Here is a 22947-nt window from a genome sequence, read left to right as displayed (position 1 = left end):
AGCACATTATCGTTCTATTGCAGTAAATGAATGATGTGGGAATTATCAAGCAGGGAAAATAAACAAGCCAAAAGACACCTCATTCCCCCGCACTAGGGGTTTGATGGACCATATAGTACACTGACAGAAAGGCAGCTCTTGTGTTTTGTGTATTTAACCTCTGCTTTTTGTTGACCTTGGATTTACATCCTTATTGTGGCTGATCTTACCTACTGCTTTCAGAAGTAAGTACAAGAACTGAACCAAAAATAATACAAATTATTCTGAACATGCACTGCAGTGGTATCCCTTTTGCAACAAACTACACAGATTTGCTAATGATGACAAAATACAGAAAGGAAAAAAAAGACCAAAACTTGTTGCATCAAATAAATAAATATTTAAAAATGTGCACTTCATATGAGTTATATAGAAATAAATATATACTTCCTCAGTCACACTCAAAGAAAAGACACGACTGAGACGGCAGCATTGCTCACATCTGGTTGTCTGAGAGCTTTAATTCCCTCTTAAAGCTCTCACAAATGAACTGTTACAAATCAGAGAATAAGAAAATGACAGAAACATTAGGATTAATTAACTGTTGTTTATTCTTGTTTTTCACTGGAACTCTCATTTGCTTCCCTGTCCTTGCTTATTAGTTTTACAAGATTGTGATTTTGTTCCTTGGTTAAACAAACACAACAAACAAATCCAAGTTTATTCATATTTCTTCATATGTGCTTTACATCTAGCTTGAGCTGTACGTGTCCATCCACATGTATTCATCTTTAATGTCCACACACTGCCCACCGTGCTGCTGTTGCTGCATGTGACCAGTAGACGGTGCTTTTCCCATTGAAATGACTCCGTATCAAACATACCTGCTCTTTCATTTCAGCACTATTTTCACCCAATAAAAAAGTAGATTTGTTTTCTAACCTCTTTGATGAGTTCCTAGATGGGAACTATTGCTTGATAATGATAAAATCAGGCAACCATAGCAGAGATGATTGGCTTTGTAATGGAAATCAGGATAAATAAGGAATCGTGTGAAACTTTGCTAACCTTTCGGAATAGGCACTGCCCTGATGCCTTGTTTTTATTTGTTCACATCAAAGACTTGCTATTGCTGGCTAAAATGAAGAAAAGGAAGAAATGAGACTGATGAGAAACTAATAGACTGATTGTGTGACTGAAAGTCATTCAGTGATAAACTTGTTGTTTTTTTTTAAATGGTCTCATTCATTTATTTCTCTTTTGAACCCACAAAACCACACACACAGGAACAGCACAGTTCCACCTTCACACCAGTCATGAGGTTTCTAATTTCCTATTCACATCTCACCTCTGAGTCTCACCACCTCTCACTTCCAAATCCAGCGCTTAGCAGCACTTATCTCATGAGTCATGCTTGACCTCTGAGTTCACAGTTACAAAAGATCGCACCTCATCCAACGTTTTCTTACATACACACACACACCCATGCATGCTGCTCTCACCTTTTTAGGCTTGAGCACAGATGGAAAGAGGTAAACCCCTCTCAGCAGACAGCCTTTGTGGAAAAGCCATAGTGTAAATGGAGTTACATTATTGATGCTGACTGAAAGAGGAGTAAATGGTTAGAAGTCCCATTACTGGCTGCTGCACAGCGGGGCACGCTTTTTTAAGTGAACTCTATTCATCACAGTAACCCTGAGACCTGCGTGTTTTTGTTTTTATTTCTATTAGAATTAGTGGTGCTGATGGTGTTGGCGTGTGGGAATGAGGAGTTTTCAACCCTAACCTGTAAATGGGGAGGTCATTTGGAAATGTCTAAAGAGTTTGTAGAGGTGGAATTGATGACTGACAATAAACGGAGGTCAAGAGGTTCATCTGTTTTCTATGAGAGAAATGCACTGGGTCCAGTTTTTTTGTCTGCGTCTCACCCATATTACATTTTGGAGAAGAAAAAAAAAAAGAATCTGTAGTGGATAAGTGGGGACAACATGCGGAGTAACATTCAGAATAAATAAAATGTTATTTTTCTTTTATCTTAGTTGAAGTTCTGCCAAGTTTAGTTAAGCTCATAAGCTCGTGGGGTTAGTTGGGGAATGATTTGCACGATTTGAGGTTGTTTGCATCATCATCGATGCAAGGCTGTGTCATATTTCAACACAACATGCAGGTAATCCCTCCTGGGTTGTTGTTGTACACCTGTGCAGCATCACACATATATCCTTTGCTAAAGTCAATATCAATAGTGTGATCTAAAAAACATTCAAGTAGCAGCCCTGCATTCACAATTTCTGTGGAAATTTAAAAAAAGAATGGAAGTACTCGGTTTAATCAAATGGAAAGCTGCTCATTATGAGGAATGACCCCTTACAGAGTGTCAAATGACTAGTTCATTAACACGTAAGGGGCATTTTAATGCTGCAGCTAAATGGAACTGATGGAGTAGCAACTGTAACCATCATATTATTATAATGAGGTAAAAAGTATCATGTTCTCTCTAAAGTATAGTGGAGTAAAACACTCCAACTGTTTTTGGTGCCAAAAAAACAGGACTTTAAATCTTTCCACAACTGCTGTCATTAAAGTGTGTTTGCTGGTGGAGAAAGAAAGGGAGCACGGTGACCTGATAAAAAAAACGGTGGATGAGTGGATTTTGTTTGGTGTGTGATACGCTGTCAGACAAACTGTGTTTCATTTCTGCACCAAGAAATTTAGTTTAGCGTTTCAGCACACATCAACCTGCTGTTGTTTGCTGTAATATCTGCCTCGCAATGCCATGCGTTTGTCATTTCGCCAGCCTGTTCCTGTGCGTAACTGTTCAGCATGTGTAATCTTTTTTTTGATAGTTTTTTTTTTCCTGTGCACTTACCACTTGCGTTTTGGCGTCATGCATACCTGGGCGTGCTGGCATGGCTACGTGAGCTGGGGCGAGAGAGATACAGTGCGTTAGTAAATCATTGCAGAAAGAGATGGATGCCGCTCTCCAACTGCGTCGGCACTCCGGGATCACTGAGTGGAACAGTTACAAAGCCTGAGGGTATTCATACCTCTGGGTGCATCCCCGACCTCTCTGTGTGTGCATTTGTTTGTATGTGTGTGCGTGGAGGTACATCATATTCCCTTTAAATAGTAATGACCTGGGAGCGAGGGCACGGGCCTGCTTGTGATTTTGTATTATGCCTCTTGCACTTACTGCATGGTGGGGACTGCATACATGTGCACATAAAAAAAAACAACACACACACACAAAGACATTTATAGCACACAAAAGGCATGTGCACACATGCAAATACACCCAGAGATGCACACGTAGACACAAAGTAAAACTCCCTGTTGGAGTTTCTACTCCCAGTTGCTCCACTGAGTGAGTTCAGGCGGTGCCTTTGTAAAGTATTAATGGGGAAACACTCCAACAGCCTGAGTGCACATATTGTATTAGCATGCTCTGACTTACATCAAACAGACTGCCCTGGAATCATACAATGGGATGTGTAGTGATTGAATTAGTTTTGTTATATCAAAGGCTAATTTATTATTCCTTGTCATGTGACTTAGATGACTTTGGATGAAAGGGTTACAGGTGAAGGAAGCCCCTTTTGAACTTATAGTTCATTTCATGGAATACATTTTTCCATCGTGGAGTGATGAAGTAAATTGAGTGATCTCATGTCATAATTTCTACTTGTAGCGATTCCTAAGACGCGATCATGTGAGAATGATAAATAATGTTTGAGTATAGATTGACTGTAGAATATATAATACATATGCATGCATACATATATATTGACTACATATGCCTTGTTTTTGTCTTCCTTCCCGGCAGTATCTTTTCATTTTCAGTGAAAATAACAGCAGTTCCTTCCAGCATTAGCAACATATCAAGTTTTTGCACGAGGGGTCCTGTTAGTAGGTAAACACATTTGCTAAATATCTGCAGGAGGGGCGCAGCATGCACTCTCAAAGTGTTAACTAGCAAGAAACATGTTACTGCATGCACTAATTGAGCATACATTTGTAACATTTGGCAACTAGAATCTGAGTAATACATCAATTTTGTTTTCATGGCGAGAGGACCTGCAGTTTCAACTTTGTCCACTTGATGTCACAAACATTACAATGACAATGCAAGCGGCGGTACGGGAAGAAATGAACAGAAGCTGTGCAGGGATCAATGATCATACTGCAGGCACGCTTGTTCACACGCGCAGAGCTGAAACTGGCATAATGTTGACTGACATTTATCAGGTGTGTGCCAGAGTGACGTGTTGTGATCAGTGGGAGAAGAGATGGAGCTGTAGGCAACCTCGTAGCGCGAAACCTCCGCAGACCTTATTTAGAGAACCCCAGAGACTAGGCGAGAACCTGGGGAATAACATAGCCTCAGTGCCTTGTGTTGCCTAATCACCTGCACCTTAAGCAAAGCACTGTCTAGACGTTTGCCCTCAGCCGATCCCGTGCCGAAAGTTTGCAAAGAGAACTTGAAAGGGAGCCATTTTGAGGTGCAGATACCATTGTAATGAGCTGAGAGTAACTGTGATGAAATGTATGCCTGAGCTGTAAACCTTTTTAATTAACATAGGCACCTTTTGTGAATTCGAATCTCGACTCATAGTGAGACTGATGCAATTAGTACAGGTAGTCTCACAGGTACTCCATGTGTTATATTCACTTTAAGAGGAAGGTATATGCCTTCTTTTGTATTTCGACGACTTGGTAGAAGTTAATTTTCACACTGACGTACCATATGTTCCAGGGAAGCAGTTACAGCAGTGTGCATAAAATGTTGTTAATGTCAAATTAGCACCATCATTTTATTAGCAATTGTATTTTTTTGTAAGTGTAAGCCAGTGTGACTGTGTGAACTGTGAAAATCAAAGAACAACTTGTTCGTATGAGTCGTCACAAGGTGTTGGTGAGGCGGAGCAGTAAATCGACACACGTACATGTGGAGAAAGATCGACTTCACTCTCATGTCTGTACAGTAAAGTGAAGCTAGAGTGAGCAGCTGGTTAGCTTAGCTTAGCATATACACAGATATAGTACATGAAAAACAGTGGGACACAGTGAAGGCCAGCTCTGTCTGGGCTCATGAGGCTTACATGTTAATATTGTGTTTACTGTTGATCCTGCAGTGGATCAAACTGTGAAACATGGTGGAGGGGATATTTTAGTCTGCGGTTGTATTGTCTACTGTGGAGCTGGACACCTGCACCGAATTGACTCCATCTAGACCAAGAAGAAGTCGCAGGGGGGTGCAGAGTCTGCTGCTTTCTAAGAATCATGGAGTTACCACAGTGGAGTTAAGTCCAGAAATGTCACAGTGTTGGCTGAGAAGTAGTCCGATTGACAGTCTTCTGTAGAATCATTGTTTGTGCACTTTATGCTTTGCAGCAATAAAACGAACCTATAATGAAACAGTAAGATATTAAGTGTTAATTGGAGAGTTTTCTGCTTTACAGTAAATGGAGTTTGTTACTTCTGGATAAAGCCTCACTATCTGTTACACCCTGTTTCTGACCTTTATGCTAAGCGTAGATTTAACAGTTTCCTGTAATAAACATCTTTTAAAAATGCTAATTTCATGGTTGGTCTTCTTTTGTGTTTCAACAACTTGGTGGAGGTTCATTTTCACACCGCCATATGTTCCAGGGAAAAAGTTACAGCAGTGTGTATAAGATGTTGTCAGTGTCAAATTAACACCATCATTTTAAAAGCAATTGTACAGTGTGACTGTGTGAACTGAGAAACCAACGGTAGTTAGCACCATCGCCTCACAGCTAGAAGATCCCCGGTTTGTGTCCCACTTAGGACGCCTGGGATCTTTCTGTATGGAGTTTGCATGTTCTCCCTGTGCAGGGTGGGTTCTCACTGGGTGCTCCAAAAACATGTTGGGGTTAATTGGTGATGCTTAATTGTCAATAGGTGTGAATGCGAGTGAGCTTGTCTGTCTCTAAGTGTAGCCCTGTGATAGACTGGTGACCTGTCCAGGGTGTCTCCTGCCTTCACCCTGAGTTGGCTGGGATAGGCTCCAGCCCCCTAGTGAGGATTAAGCAGTATATAGGAAATGGATTTCTGTATGAAAATGTAAACATAAAAAGTTTAAATTCTGTGTCTGTGTTGTCTTCCAGTGTAGTTGGTGGCCAACTGTCGCTTCATGTTTACTATACAAACATGAGAAGTGGTTTCAGCAAATGAGCTATGAACCGTTACATTAAAGTGAAATTATAGCTGTTTGTGCAAAGAGGAAACAAAATGCTTTTATTGCAAAATGAGAATTTGCTGGCTATCCATGCAGCACTATTGGTAGGGCAGGGAAAAATGTGGTCCCAAAGGTGATGATCACAGTGGTGTACTTTTGTAATCTTTTTTTTTTTTTATCACTGACCAGTTGAGACCATGACATCACAGGCTATGCTCCTGCCTCTGTCCATTTTCTGACTTGACAGTCGGGCTCTTCAGTGTCACGCCTGCCCCACCCTCCTAATGATAGCATGAGATAAGGTGCAGGGAGCGCTAACTCCATAATAGCACTCAAAGGCCATGCCTATTAGCTCCATATAACACTCTAACAGTGCAAGGCAGTGTCGTCGGCACTATAATGGCCACATTAACGAGCATTACACAGCCATTGGTTTTTAGAACCGCTTGCTGCCACTGAACTCATGCATCATAATAGTGTGTTCAACATTATGCCCCGTTATTGCTGTGAGAGTTTTTTTTTTTTTTTTGTGGTGACTTGGCAGCTTGGATTTGTAGCTCTCCTTCTTTGTGTTTTCTGCGTTTAATCTGCGCCTTTCACCGCTCGACTCAGTGATAGTCATCCTCAAACAGCCTCTTTCTTTCCCACCCATCTCTCTGCCTCTCCGAGTTTCTCTCACTGCTCATTTCCTCACTACAAAGATGTTTTCTTAGTGAACACCTATTATTTAGCCTTGTCTTCCTCCCTCCTCGCTCTCTTTCCCTTAGTCGCAGTGTTTTCTTCTTACATGATGCTTGAGAGGATTTTTCTATGCTCCTTTGCATTATACAGTTGAAAGCCCATTTTCCTGACAGTCCCACCTCATCTCCTTCCTTTGCTGGAAACAATAGTCCCCACAGATCAGAACTTCTTTGTAGGCATCATCGGCCCAGCAACGTAATGAAGTTAGAGGAATAGGTGTGTCCTTTGATCCCTCTCTGCATCCACATTTGAGACAGGAGGATGGACGGATGATGAGTTAGGAGAGAAGGAATTGAGTTATTCTCAGCTGACAAGCTGTCTCCTGTCTAGACAGTGGATCAGATGATCTGGAAGATTTGAGTGTCAGCTTTTAAGACATGAGAAAACTTTGGGTTTTAACACTAGATTAACTGTAGATCAGGCCAAGTTTTATCTTCTTGCAGATACAGTGGGGTCCAAAAGTCTGAGACCACATAAAAATCTATCATGTTTTCATGTACACCTGGAAATTATTAGATAATTAGAAGGAACATTTAAAAACACTCAAGATCTGCACTGTTTTCAGGTAACCGTCAACCAGATAGTATCCCTTCCATACGCTCAGTCGGCTCGCAGATGGATTTGATCGACTCATCAGAGGCTTGTTCAGGAAAATCAACTTGCAGCCATTGTTCACCTGCTCTAAACATTGCTGTGCTTCAAGTGTCCATCAGAACATTGCTCGTTATGCAGCGTCGTGATAGTGAGAAACATGTGAAAGCGTCAGAGGTCATATTGTTTTTCTGAGCAAAGAGGAGGCATTCTTAGCAACAAATCATCGCTAGATTTGACGCTGAGAGTTTCTAATGGGGCTGTGCACGGCACTTTAAATCGCTCTGCCGAAACTGCGGTTTCATCACAGATACAGAATTTGCTAAACAGAGAACACAAGTCTCCAATCAGCAAAAGAACTGTCAAAAGAAGGCTTTGTAGTGGTGGTCTCAGAGGATGAGCAGCAGTCTCTAAAGCATTTCTCAGGAGGGGAAACAAGGCTAAATGCTCAGGGTGGGCTGAGACGCAGCAGCGTTTCAGACGGAAGACTGGAAAAAGTCCTATTTACTCTACTGATGAATCCAAGTTTGAGATTTGCAACAGTAACAGAAGGGTGTATGTAAGGAGACCAACAGGAGATAGAGAATGATCCTGCAGTGGATCAAACCGTGAAACATGGTGGAGGGGATATTTTAGTCTGGGGTTGTATTGTCTCCATTGTCTCCAACTGACTCCATCTTGACCAAGAAGAAGTCGCACTTCGTCCTCCACAGACATGCTCAGTCCTCCTGTTTGCATCTTTGTAGAGGATCCATTCTGCAGCAAGATAACGAGCACATGTCAAAGTTTGAACTCGATGGTCACAGAAGACCGAGGAGTGCTGGCTGTCACTTATAGAGCACTTGAAGATGAAGAAAGTCAAGCATTCCTGACATTTTAAGAAGCTCTCTCGAACATTTTTTTAGACAATGTGACATTATCAGATTTGGCACAAACATGTGAATATCAAGTGAGGACCTACCAAATACTAACGTGTTCTGAAATTCATTTTTGGCAGATTTCCCTTCTCACTCAATTTGTTGAGCTGATGTTGTCAGTCGAAAAGAAAAATTGAGTGTGTAATCAATTAAATAAAAGCCCTTTCCATTTTGTTGTTCACAGCTTTGCATGAAATACAGGAGAAGTGCTTCAGAGAGCTCTTTCATACCTGCAAAAATCATAAAATAGATCATAAACAGCAGTGTTTTGTTTGAAATACTGAGAGCAGACAATTTTAATTGATAGCATGCTCTTCATCATAATCCTGTTTTCTTTCTCTATTATGCAATAATACTTATTGGCTCATTGTCTAAATGTGCCTTGTGTTTTTTTTTCTTCTGATTTTTACCAGGAACACTTCATTCATTTGAGTTGTAGGGAGCATGTTTCCGGAACACACACGTGCAAAATGCATCCGCACAGATGTAAAAAAAACGCACAGCAATAAACAACAGCAGCAGTACCGGAAGTTCAACACCCTCTCATTTTTCATTGCTAAGTGGTAATTTGCGCCATATTTCCCATATGCTTTCTGTTTTCCTTTTTTTTTTCTTCTGCTCTTGTGGACGTCAGACTTACCCACTACATCCACTCTATAGGATGCCTCATTGATGGATTACATTAATGTAATTCAAATTTCAAAAACCATGACGGCTACACATTTTAGCTAATGACAGAATTAATCGCACAAATGAAAAAGAAAACACTTGAAGGTTTGTTTTTGTGCATAACCTCGAGTGCTGTCCTCTTTGTGCTGTAATCCCTGCAGTAGCATCATAAACAGCGCTTGTGACTTTTACACGACAGAAACACAGTATGCTGTTGTTTGCTGACATTATTTCAGCTACTCTGAACTATAGTTTGTGCCAGCTGCAGATGTACAGCGGATACTGACAGTGCATTACTACTGTATTTTGCAGTGATAAATATTACAGTTTAGGATGCAGCTGAGCTGTGTCTGGCTCTAAGTACTGCAGTACGCTCCTCACATCATCCGTTCAGTAACCTGCTGTCTGTATTTTCCCTCCCCTTTCCTGCTCCAGCCTCCATTGTAGCCCAGAAGTGGTGGTGCCAGATGCAGCCATGTATGGACGGAGAGGAGTGTAAAGTCCTACCTGACCTGACTGGCTGGTCCTGCAGCACTGGCAACAAAGTTAAAACCACCAAGGTGAGAAGTATATGTCTGTATACGCATGTTTCTATTCACGTTTGTGCCTGCTTGCTTTTTTTTCTCCACTGTCTGACGCTCATCAACTGTGTGCACCTTTTCATGCGCGTCACCCCGCACACGCTGCTCATTTCCTCTGCTGGTTATTTTTTTTTCCCTTTTCTTCCTGCACTGTCGGTTACACCTAGCCAACTCTAATTATCACAGAGTCTATTATATCTTCTTACATGGCAACAAAGTGTGTAAAGTTAGCAGTGCTCTCATAAAATAGCCACATGGGAAACATGTAATACACAAAAATGATAAGCAAATGTATTACTTTGAGTCTTCCAGCTTGACTAACATTTGATGTAGATAGAATTAACCTTGATCTTGAATTCAAATGTTGTTTTTTTTTCCACTTTTTTTTGTCTGTAAAACATCTTGCCTCAATTAACGCCTGGTAAACACACTTTCAACTTGATGACTCTCGTGTTTTTTATACCGTCTATTACTGCATATGAAAAGAAAGACCTCAGAAGGGCTTCCCAAGGAAATTAAAGATAATCTTGTAAACAAAGGTTGTTCGGATCTTCAAGACGCCCACAAAAAAGTGTAGTCTAATTTAATTACCAGTGTAAAACATCAATAAAAATGACAAAGAAAATATAGAGCCAATCAGGAAGCAAGACCTCAGCTGAGCATTATTTGTGAAGCTGCTGTAACTTAATCTCTTCAGCCAAGGATAAAAACAAAAAGAATGAAAAAAGACAAGGCCTCTGTACGCGCTGTACTTCTCACAACCGCCGTGTGATGCCGTGTAAACTGATGCCATTCAGATGAGATAAATTGATTTAAATGAGGGTCCTTCATGGCCCTTTGTAAGCTGTTGGAGTGTGAAAGTTAATTTGCGGGACTGACGACCCGGGTGTGTGTACGTATGTGCCAGAGTGCGTGTCATGGGACGGAGCAGGTGCAGTTTATTTACAGGTGAAATATAAAAAGAGAAACAGTTGGAAGGGAGAGCGCTGCAAACGCCATAAGAGTAATTGCTCGAGAGATGGCATAACAGCACAACATCTGTCGCATTCATTAGAATGCATTATGGCTGGGGCCTTCCACAGAGGCTTTACAATTAAGAGTCATAATTAAATTGGTGAGTGGGGTAGACTGAGGAACAGAGGCACTGCTGGGCTCAGTCACAGGCGCTGGAATTAATGACCCTGGGCCTAACACCAACTCTGGGACTGATAGGTGCAATTATCCTCATTCTGTTGCATGTTGCCATGTCTCTTCTTCCTTTCTCCCTTTCTTTCCGTTTTGTTCCTCCTACCCCGTCTGACTGGCCGATCAGCTGACCGCATCAGCGGACATTAATTGTGCATTTGCAGGTGCTTCGGGAGCAGGGAACAGTTACTTGGAGACTTGGTGGCAGATGTCACCGAAGATAGTTGCAATGAGACATCGATTCCCTGGCAACTGCTCACATGGCCATGCTCTCTCGCTTTCTCTGCGTCTCTCTTCTTTATACTGGGTCTCTTTTTCTACCCATGACCTCCTTTCACCACCTCAGCATCTTATTCACCATGATGATCTGTATCTGTCCATCTCTCTTTCACTCCCACACAGTGTAGGCGTGCTGTAGAAAAGATGCATAGATTGCCTGACCGAGGCATCAGAACATTGTTAACAAGGAACAGCAACAGTGTTACACCATAAAATCCATATTTTCACATGTCCAATTTCATATATCTAACTTTATAGTCAAACATTCACAGCATTTGCAGGAGTGAAACAGGCAGAACTGGAGGTTTTAATATGTGAGCATATCTGTTCGTTGTAAATGCGCTCAGGATAGCGTTTGCTGATGGAAAACAAGTTCTTTACATCTCCAATTATACGCCTTCAACTTACTGCCCAAGTGTAAACAAACCATTACAGCTCCAAGACATGTGAAATCCAGCTCTAGCCGTCGAGACACTGTTGGTCCCTGCAATCAGTCAACCGGCTACACTGCAAACAAGCATTTTCAATCCAATGAAGAGGACACAGAGCCAGGAATAGGGTGGAAATTGTTTGATTTTAAATATTCTCCTCTGACCTCTGATTGTCTCTTTTAAATGGAAACATTCATTCAGTGAGCGTGAAGCGGGACACAGAGTCACTTCACGTAATTACATGTCTCCGTGATACTGATTCTCTCTTCTTATCTGTGCCATTGTTTCTTTTTTAGGTCACACGATAGCAAGAGAGCCGCTGAGCCATGAGGAAACCTGAAACTTTCCATGTGGAAAGGATGGATGACTCACACATATTTACTGTACGATGGGGAAAAATATCAAGGAAGGGACTGCTGTCAAGATATCCATCTCAAAGCAATGGGATAAAATGTACTCATCGCAAACTGTGCACACTTGGCCATGTGCAGCCAAACATACAGCATATATACTATGCTGGTTGTTGAGACCAATGGACTTCTATCAGGGTACATCTGGACAACAAAGGGACTCTTATTTTCCAATAATGGACAGTGTGGATGGATCAAAAATGGTTGATTCCAAACACTGATTAAGCATTTCAAAGTATATATTTCAACAAAGCATTTGTGGATGAGTGTGGGGTGTGAACTGAAAGCTGTGCCGAGAGTGTTGCTGGACACGGTCCAGACCTGTTGTCGATGCGTAGAAGTTGCACTGGAAACAGTGGAGATGATTTTGGGAGGAGTGAAACAGCAGCTCATAACTAGCAAATAGCAAATTAGCATCAAATAGCTCTTGTGGGTCAAGTCACTACCATGAAGACTGTTTTGCGGGAGTCATTTTGCAGTTCTAATTAGGAATTGCAGTAGGATCATAACAACATATTAAAAATTCATGTAAGATATTTGCACTAGTCGAAACCATTTGGGAATGTTTTGTTTTTCTAGATATCTCCCATGTTTTGCTGTGGATGTCACATGAAATTGAAGGTGAGCATTTTGTAAAATGTCTGACACTTGAAGTAGATAAATATGTATATCACAATCCAGTAATTCTGAGTAGTTATTGGTTAAAAATGACTCAGACTATTGAGCTTTCGCTTACATACAGCTTGGAACAATATGAACTAGCAAAGTGTGATTCATCATTCGTCTCTTTTTTTATTTTTATTTTTTGCCCAGAGACATTTCCAAGCTCAGCCTTCAAAGTTATATATCGTTGATCTATTATATTCAGTCTGTGACATCTCTTATGTTAACTGTTAAAAGGAGGCCCATAAATGTTCAAACAAGGAGGATGAAGTTGTCTTTATGGTGTTCTTTCCCTTTATTGGAAATCTTTTCTTCCTTTGTTTGCTAAATTTTCAGGTTCCTAATCTTTAAAAGCACTGTAAATACAAAACAAACAAATGAATAGGTTTCTTTTCAGAAGATGTATGTTTTTCTATTCGCCCATTGCCCATTGATTGTCTACAGAAATCCCCTCCACATCGCTGCTTCAGTGAGATATACTGAAATAATTGCCACAGATAATGGCAGTTCAACCCTTTGCAAACATGTTTTTTTTTTCCTACAGGCCATGATCATTACTGCACTGAGTACAATAGAATAGCGCCACGAACCACCGACATACATCTCTCCATTATCTCTGTCCGTTCTCCCTCTCACACTCCCTTTTTCCTTTGAATCTTTCTGTCCCCCTCTTGTGCCTCTATCTCTCTTTTTTCCAGCCATATTGCTTATCATACCAAAGATGGCACAGTTAAAATAGTTTTCGCGCAATCTGTCCCACACACTGTATCTTAATTTCTCAGCTGTTTGAACTAGTATGCAGCTTTCTTTCTTTTTTTTTTGTGCTTTCATGCTTTCCAAATCCATTTTTTTCTCCCTCCACTCTTATGGACACACATCCAAATGCAAGTCTTTCTCAAACTCTATCAGTCTGCCTCTCTGATATGTGAATGTGTCGGGTCAGTGTGCCCAGGGGTTAGCCTGCTGGGGGCTGCTCCTCTGTGAATGAGAGCCTCTGCTTTCAGACATGCTGCCTTGTGAGCTATGATAAATCTGTGGGAGCTCAGCCACTAACTCTGCGGCTCCAACGCTGAGCTCTGAGCCAGAGGGAGCTTGGGGACAGCAGGGCTACCAGTGGCAGGCAGCTTCACTCTCTCATTACTGAGAGGCCTGGATAGCACTGGGCTCCTCTCGGGACCACTGACATGGAATATTTTTAGGCTTACGGTGCAGCACTGCAGTTAGGCCAGTCACACCACGCTGCTCTCTTTCCACGAGCAGGAACAATAGTCCATTTAGAGTGGGAATACAATGACATTCTGCAGCCGCATTCACGCACAAGTGGAAAAAAAAAACACACCCTACATAAACTCGCCTTTTCAAACTTTCACCAGCTTCCCACTCTTTCACACCCACATACAACACTGATGTGCAAGAAGAGGAATCAGCAGACAGGCCGTAATTACAACAAACATAAGGCAAAAAACGTCTCCAGAAGTGTGCAACATCAACCCATTTGAAGGATCTATTTCCTTTTCCTCCACTCCTCTCCACTCCCCCCTTTGCCTCACCCCCAGAGATTTCATGTTCTGTAGATGAGCCTGGCGCCTTGCTCCCTCTGTCCTACATGGCTCTCTGCAGCAGAATCAATATTTGAGGACTATTTGCGCCGCGCTGCTCCCTGGTGGCTGGGGTTTGACGCTGCAGCTCCGCCCCTCAGTTTCAACCATTTTTTTTTAGAGAAGGTAGAGAAGATTCACACTTTGGTCTCTGGTCACCAGTATTTAACAAGAAAATCTGCAGAGTGCACAGTACATACATTTAGTACTGCTGTGCAGGCCAGCCGGCCCTGCAGCAGGGCAGACGCACACTTCTCTCCCTTTGCCAATTTATAAGAAGGAAATCGACTGAACTTGCAAAGAGGCCTCAAGGTATCTTGGAGGAATTTAAATTACCATATTCACCCTTAATGAGATGTTACATAGCATGCAAATTTAGCAGACATCAGTGCCTATCCAAGAGTCTGTACATTGTGCATTCTTTGGGTGAGAAAAAACTTCTACCTTGTTATCAACTAGCTTCAAAAATGGTGAAAGAGACCTATTCATTGTGTGAACTGTGCTTACAGACCACATTATCTGGTGTGAAAAATAATCGTATTTTTAACTGGGAGGGGATGTGTCTGTAGTGTGTCAGTGGGGGTCTAACCTCAAACACCCCATCGAGACAGGGTGCTTTCATCTCCACGGGTTAGCAACTGGTGCAACCCAGAGGGCAGCATCTACAGACGCAAACAAGCAGCATGGAGGAAATGACTGCAGAATTTCATACTAATGAGAGAACAGGCAGTTTGAGCGAGAATGGAGAACAGAAGAACGATGAGGTACCTAGAAGAAAAAACTGAGATAAAGAGCTATAGCTATAGTGCTTGAGAGAGGGGGAGTGTGTGAGGAGTATTTTAAGTATGTCTTTGTTTATGCACTAAGCCTGGGTGGCTCCCAAGAGGACACTTGCATCGTCAAACCAAACGCCTCCAATAGTCCATCATCACACTCGTTGGCAATTCACACAATCAGTACCTAGAGAGGGAGAAATAAAGGGGATGAAACACTGTTGTCTTGGCTTATGCATCATCTTTTGTCAAGTCCAATTTGTATTAGCCTCCAGCCATATCCAGGAAATATGGGTTCAGGATTCATGTTCAGTGAGAATGGTAATCTTCAGATGAAGTGAGTCTGTCAGAGGCACAGAGATGTGTGACAACTTGAGTCAGCTCTAGTAAAAGAGAGGTTTGCCATTGTAGCGGAAACAGGCTCCGGTTCCTGCTGTCTTGAGACTGACGCTGATTTAATGTAAGTCAGAGGCAGATTAGCTGATGAAGAAGATCTGATCACTACTATCGGTGCTGGATGACAGTCGCCGGTCTTGTCACTGTCACTTCAGAGGGAAATAATCAACTCAAGCCAAAACGTTTCCTTCAAGAGATGAAATCATTGTAGGCTCCCAAAAACTGTGACATATAATTACTCAAACGTGCTCAGATGTGTTGTCATAAAGCTCTTCAAAATATATTATTCATACCGTATCTAATTGTATTGGGGCCTTTTATCATCACTTAGCTCACCGGAGAGGACAATGCAGTAAGTGCCCTTCATTTAGTATTAGGGTGCAGCACGTTGGAACAGTGCAGCACGTTCGCACGCTTTTACTGGCTACCACAGCTGGTTAGCCGTCAGGTGATGGTGTGGGGATTAATTGCATTAGCTCCAGTCTCTTACCCAGCATAGAATATGTGACAAAAACACCCTTACACAATCCATTAAAATTCAATGAAACCAAGCAAAAAAAAAAGACAAACAATCAAAATTGTCTTTAATATTCATTTTGCGGCAGGCCTGCGACAGGCAGATATTGACGGTGGAGTGAACGGGGGATTCATTAACATCTCCTCCCTCACTGCTTCCTCTTGCTGAGCCGCCGCTTGCTGCGTCGTCAAACTCACTTATCTCTCTGAAGCAATTAGCCACTGGAGGCTCCATTGACCTGAGCCTTTGTTAGACTAACGGGTTACATTAGCATGGCCGTAGCCTGGCAGTCTTGGCAATGCATGTGTCGTTGCCAATGTGAGCGGCACAGATAAAGAGGGGGGCCCCGTGGTGTGCACTTGCATGTGTGCATGTGTGTTTGGGAGGCTTCAGGAGCGACATACACATTATCATATTAAGTGGCCACTACTGCTGTGCCTCTTGCACCGAACACCTATGTGCTCTTTATGCATGTGCGTATGTCACTGGATGTGTGCGTGTGTGAGCTGTTTGCACAAGGAGGGTTTGAATAACCGCAGTCAAACGAAGCAATTCATATCTGCGACTAAATTTGATTTTGCCCGACTTTATGCTATAACAAGCAAAAAAATGCAAGGGGCTGAATGCACAATATCACTGATAATGTACACGGCTGCTCCAGCAATATACGTTCTGATACACAATATCTCCATTGTATAATGTGCTACGAGGCACGCACATGCAACAGAAGTGACAGATTTAATTTTGCCTACTGACACTCTAAGATTACACACACATGCACATGACAATACGATGAGTTGCTGTGCTTGCAGGGGGAGGAAAAAAAAGGGCATTGTTTGCTGTCTCGGCAGAGTGTATAACTACGGCGGCTATAGTGTAGTGTGTGGCCTGTGGCACTTAGCAGACGAATATGGGCAACAATGCTATTTAAAGCCCGTTTCTAATTTGTAGAAACTGCATTTACTCTACTGTCACTTTATATGACTGTCAGCTTGATGCGTAACTATTCAGCAACAGCAAGTCCACACTAAGATGACACATAAATATGAAATTAACTGTTAGATAAACAGCCCCCCGTGTAAAGAAGCACCCTACTAGTAAGTGTAACTGTGTTCATAACGATGACAACAAAAGCAAAAATATGCATGCATTATTCATAATTAATTATCCAAATGTGCTACTCCTTCCTTATTTGCCAAATTAATGGTTTGTTTTCCTGAGAAATGTCTCCCGTCTTGTACGTTGGGAGGAAAAACAGCATCCTCATAAATTTCCCTGGCAGGTGAGGTATGGAGAGAGTGATGAGACAGAACAAGGGAGGATCAAACACACAGAATCCATTAGTTCCGCTGGTTCTGTGGTCCTCTGCTGATTTTTTACAACTTTAAAATCATTTCATGCGGAGACCTCACAAGTTCTACCATGCTCCGGTACTTGTATTATGATACAAAGTCAAACGCCTGCACCATCTGCTCGCTTGCCTCAGTTCCACTCGCTTTTGTGACTAACTGAGTTTTGCCTTCATTCATCTTTATGCCGAAGAAGCTACAATTTGTTACTGCGGTTCTCTGCCCAAATTTATCTCGACTGGTGTTTTCCACTGCGCCGGATAGTCGAGTAACTTTCTCATTTTGTGATTACGCTTAAACCAACAGTTTGCTCATGTTTCTCTTGTAGTTATTGTCAGCTTCCAACAACCACAGCTCCATTTTCGGAGTCAACGTAAAGCCGATGTTGTGCTGTCTCCAACCTAATCTGAGCAGAAACATCGCAGTTGGAGATATGTGGAAGGACAGACTTGATGCTTCAAAATAACAACAGTAATACAATGAACAACATAATAATAATCATATATATTTAAAAAAGGCTGATTAATTTAAAAATCCATTGCTGGAACAAATTGTGAAACATGATGTCATGATTTTTATTTAATTTGCTCAGACAGTCGTGGCAGATTTACAAAATGAATAAATAAGAAAACTATGTAATAAAAATGCTAATGTAATATTTGTGCTTGTGGCCTTTAACAAACAGGCTGCGGCTGGTCGAGTGAGTAGCTGTGAGGACAGACAGGGTTATGGCTGGATTAAAGCAAATTGAGCCACTCCAGACCTTCAGGAGCTCCAACAGGCAGAAGTTCACTGTTGGTCAGGGTTTTAGTGATTTCATTAACTGCAAGTTTGCCTCAGAATCTGCATCACTTTAGTATAAAATTGAGATATGTGGCAAAAAAAAAAAAATCATTGTAAAAAGGTGCATTTGAGCTGTTACAGTAAAGTAGTGTTTTGAATGAATCTCTTCCTGCTTTGGTGATGGCAGTTTGCCTTTCTGGATTTATCAAATTACACTTTGTCCCTTTAAGCCGTTATTCTATAAAATTAAGTTTACTGCTCCGTCATGACGGACGACTGCTACAACTACAATTTTCTTCCACTAGGAAAACAGAAAAAAGGAAAGAGAAGAACAGCAAGTCTAATGACAAATTTATGTTTCTATTTTACTTTTGGGTTAAACTTACGTTAAAAATATTAGAAACTTGAAGTTGGCTTTGTTCAAAATTAGAATGTAGCAGCGCACTGTTCATTTGAGAGGACTCAAATTATTTCATTAATTCCTTCATTCAACCTTTATTTAAACTCAGAATACATTTTTTTCACGGCTCATTTACAGTGTAGCCGAGTAAGAGAATAATAAAAAAAAAATATCATCACACTAATAAGCTCAGATAAGAATAAAAATATTAAAATTATTAGAAATAAAAACATCAGTTTGTGCATTTAAGTTTTAAAAACAAATAAATCAGCTAAAATAAAAGCCGCTGGAAGCACAATTAAATTAAAAACCCTGAAATGCCCAAAGGATACATTTTTTTTTAAGTAAATCTAATTTAAACCAGTGGCACTGATATTGCTTGTTAGCTTAATTTGGATAAACTTAATTGTTTTGCATATCACCAGCTGAAGCAATCATTTAATCCAATAGCTGTCTTGTTTTAGAAAGACTTTTGAAAAAACTCCTCTATTTGAAAAATCCCTGACATATAGGAGCTGTAGGAGCTGCTGGTCGACGGGATGGAACATCGTCATAAAATAAATGCATGAATTGAGAAGTGGCGCTGGTGCGTTCTGTCCACCAGCTCCCCCAGTGCACACGCTACTGTAGAGCACGCTGTTATTCAGACACATATTTTCAGAGCCCTTTGAGCGTGGCTGCACATCTGCTGGGACTGGCAGCCAGATGCTGTGCCCTCAGCCAGACCTCAGCCCAGACGACAAGCTCCACAGGCGGTGACTGGCATCTCTCATTGCTGCTCTACCCCTGTTCACCCTCAAAGCTCAGGGTTTTCTTTTTTTTTTTTGCCTCTGCGGCTGCCTCTGTGCCAGCCTGACAGATGCCCCGTCAGCGCCGATGCGAGCGGCGTGGAAGTGGTGGGGGATGGCAGAATAGAACTAACTACACTGTGTAATCAACGTGTGTGGTTGGGAGGTGATGGGGGCTCAGCGGGCACGCAAACATTTACAATTGGCCAGGCAGTCCTTGTAAACAGGAGTGGTTGTACAAAAGAGGCAGGTTGAATAATTGATAGGATGTAAGAGGATCTGGCTTTGGGGGATTTTGGAGCATTGATTGTGGCTGAGAGGGAGTGAGCAGGGGAGAAAGTGAAAGGCTTTCCTGGTGCCAACCTTTATAAATGCTTCTCTCTTTCCCTTAGCCCTTACCTTGCCCAGCCTCGGTGATTACATGCTTGCCAGGTATAGTTTTTACTGTCTGCCTCTTTCTTTTTTTGTGAAGCTTTTCTATAGGAAATGGTTGGTGAGCCATCGTGCCAATGCCTGACAACAACCATAGCCAGCAAGAAACAAAAGAGCAGATGGCTGCAGGGAGCAAAGAGAGAGAAACAAAGAGAGAAAAGAAAGAAATGACAGAATAAGAGAGAGATGCAGGATAAATTACAAAAGAAAAAGAAGAGGGAAAACAACGTAGACAAACAGGAAGAGGATAGAGAGATGAGAGGGGAGCAAAAGTGATAATGTCAGTAGAAGGGGAGAACGAGCAACACTGCCATTGCAAAATATTTCATTCTGTCTGCCTCGAGCGCAAAACGCCAGAAAAAGCTGCTATAAGTGTGTGAGATTTCCCCATTTCACCTGGATGAAAGTCATTAATAATTCGCTCTCATGCGTACCAAAACATACATACATGCACTACATGCCGTGGTAACCCTTTCATCTCATGGGCTGCAGGGCTCATAAAATGAGCTGATATAAATAAATTCACCAGTTTGGTTTCGAGCCGTGCTCTTAGTCTTCCAGCACACACACACCACACACACACAGAGGCATGTGCACGACACAAATGCGCAGATACACACACACACAAGCACACAAACGCAGACACACAGCTCACACTGTTTCACAGCCTCTTTTGACTTTGCACAATTCACATTCACATCATGTCCGCAGACTGAGAAACAAGCTTATCTGTGGTTGTTTCACTCGGTCTGTACTTTGCAGAAGTAGGAGAAAATGTCTTGAAGTCTTATTCTTGTCTCATCAAACAGAATAGGTATCAAGATGTGGCATTTTCACAACACTGGTCACTGGTAAAAGCGCTTCTGCCTTGTTATTGTTGTGCAAGTGATGGGCACTCGCTCTATTCAAATGCAAATTCCCCTTTGAACAAAGTCACACAGCTGTACTATCAGGTGCTTTGACTGTATATTGCCTGTTTTTTTTATCAGAATACATCACAAACATTGCACTTGAATATCGTACGCTACAACATCAGAATAATTTCTACTTCAAAGAGCAACACATTCACATTATTTTTCTTCACAGGCTTCGACTGCAATTGCTGCCATAATTTAAAGTCCTGGTGTTGCTGCACTGTAATTCCTTACAATTAGCTACGATGGCTATGCTAATGCTTCCCCTGCTCTTGGCAACTATCTTTGGTTTCCCACAGAGCTCATGTGTCTGGGGCAAGTGAATAGAAACGTAGCCTTTTTTTTTTGGACTTTGCCTTGCTCCAGGATTTGCTTTATCTTTACTTCAAATAAGGCCTTTTCTTGCATGAAGTAAGTCAGAACAGTGGGTGGCTTCTCCCAGACAAGAGACATGTGTTTGTTTGGCATTGGGTGGGTGGGTTACATCATCTAGCTGTCCGCCTCATGGCCATGCGCTCCTCTGTGCCGACACAAAGACAACGCGCTAAGACCATCATCAGAGGAAATTAGCTCAGTAGCGTTGAAAGCGCTCGCTTCTCACAATAGCCAGTGGCCATGCTAAATCATTAGCCTGTCACTTCGTTGGGGTTGAGTCCAATTATTCTCTCAATCCGCCTCCAAACCAAATTGCATTATTGCAATTATATCCATTGCATGACATATTGTCGTAGCGAGGGGTGTACGAGATGGGGAAAGGAGGAGAGGGGCTGAAAAAAAATGAAGGAGATGGAGGGGGAAAATAATTTTGGTGGCATTATCAAACACCAGGGAATGCCTCACTGTTTGCTTGCTGGCTCTATGAAAGGCCACATTGATTATGTTTTCCCCTGTAATGGATGTTTGTATTTGCCACATAAACATCCCTCCCAATCATCCTTTCTCTCACTTTTTTTTTCCCCATTGATTAAGATGCTCCCGTGTAAGACTTTGTTATGGGACCATATCCTCGCAACTTGTTACAGACATTTTTCCACTGCTCCCTTTGTCATCACTCTCGCTGTGCGTCTATACACTCTCCCTCCTGTCTTTCTTTCACACGTCTCTCAACAGCTTTTGCTGTCACAGCAATCTTGTCATCAGGCTGTCAGTACTAATCAGGGCACCGAGCTCCGGATCATTGTGCATCAGATCATTATCGAGACCTTCCGCTCTGATCAAGTCCGAGGTGTAATATAGTGCCGTCCTGTCAAAACCCACCGCCGGTTCTGTTGGCGTCACCTGCTTGAACTGTAGATCATAGCTGCTGCCAGAAGAGTCGGCGCTGCCACTGGGATGTGTGAGCGTCACGCTGAAGTGTTCAGCAGTTACACTGACTGACTTCATATTGCTGCACTCCACTCTCAATCCCTGATAGCTTAATGCAAGATTAGAATCAGATCTCAAAGTGAAAGATTATATTTGCAGCAACACCAGACTGTTTTAACTATTGTTTTAGTGCAGTCAAGGCTGTTTCAGCTGCACTGGACAGCTTTGTGTTTGTTAGTGTGTCCTTGTATGTGAGTGCCTGTGTCTGTCTGCACTGAGACCTTGGACCCAGATGTAATTAGACTTGGTAATGATGTGGCCTGTTTACAGCTTAAGCCCTTTGCTAATGATAAATGTACTTGACGTATGTAGCCCAGACTACACTTCAAAAAGAGGGTGTGGGGCGTGCTCCATGTCAGTTAGTCAGCCATCAGTAATGCATCATTCATTTACGTCCTGGACCCCGTGCACACAGGCCTATGTCCGCAGAGACGCTTGGATCGGCCACAGTTGCGACAGCTGACTAATCATGCTGGAATTATATTGCAGAAAACCCTCAAACCTTAGCGATTAATCTTTTCTAAATGATATGGCTATAACAAATGTGTTGCACAGCTGTTGTTGTTTTGCTGTTTGTTATAGTTAAAATGGTTTTGCTGTGTACACTGTACCTGCTCGGTTGATGCAAAAGCTCTTTAAATCATACATTTAATTATTCTCTCAGAAATGTCCTGCAGACAGGTGGAGAAATGGACTATGCATTGAACACTGGCAGAAGGCCAGGGGCTTGACATCGTGGAAGAGGGAGATGCCACGCTACCAAGACCCCTAACCACCTGCTCTCGCTCCTCACTCGCCGTCCTGCCTGGGGGTCACCGTGGACGCCCTCAGCAGACCTCCATTCACACTCCTTGGAATCTGACTCTAATGCACTTTCCTTCTTATTAATCCACTCAGCATGTGTGTGTGCCAGCAGCATTGTGTGCATTTACATGTGTGTAGCCTGGAGTGCACAGTCCTGTGTGTCCTTGTGTGTTTATGTGTGAATAC

The 22947-nt window shown here is 42.1% G+C and overlaps 1 protein-coding gene across 1 annotated transcript in view; it reads left to right on the top strand.

Annotated features, from left to right (window-relative positions):
- Positions 1-12908, top strand: part of LOC103359868 (protein FAM19A4) — a 38417-nt gene extending 25509 nt beyond the window's left edge. Inside the window, 2 exon segments of the mRNA XM_074465724.1 lie at positions 9529-9653; positions 11866-12908. Of these exon segments, the coding sequence (XP_074321825.1) occupies positions 9529-9653; positions 11866-11877 (137 nt within the window). The 3' untranslated portion in view covers positions 11878-12908.
- The last annotated feature ends 10039 nt before the right edge of the window (positions 12909-22947 follow it).

This window comes from Stegastes partitus, unplaced genomic scaffold (assembly GCF_000690725.1).
Source record: "Stegastes partitus isolate 25-593 unplaced genomic scaffold, Stegastes_partitus-1.0.2 Scaffold402, whole genome shotgun sequence".
Taxonomy (NCBI): Eukaryota; Metazoa; Chordata; class Actinopteri; family Pomacentridae; genus Stegastes; species Stegastes partitus.
This window is presented reverse-complemented; position numbering and strand designations above follow the sequence as displayed.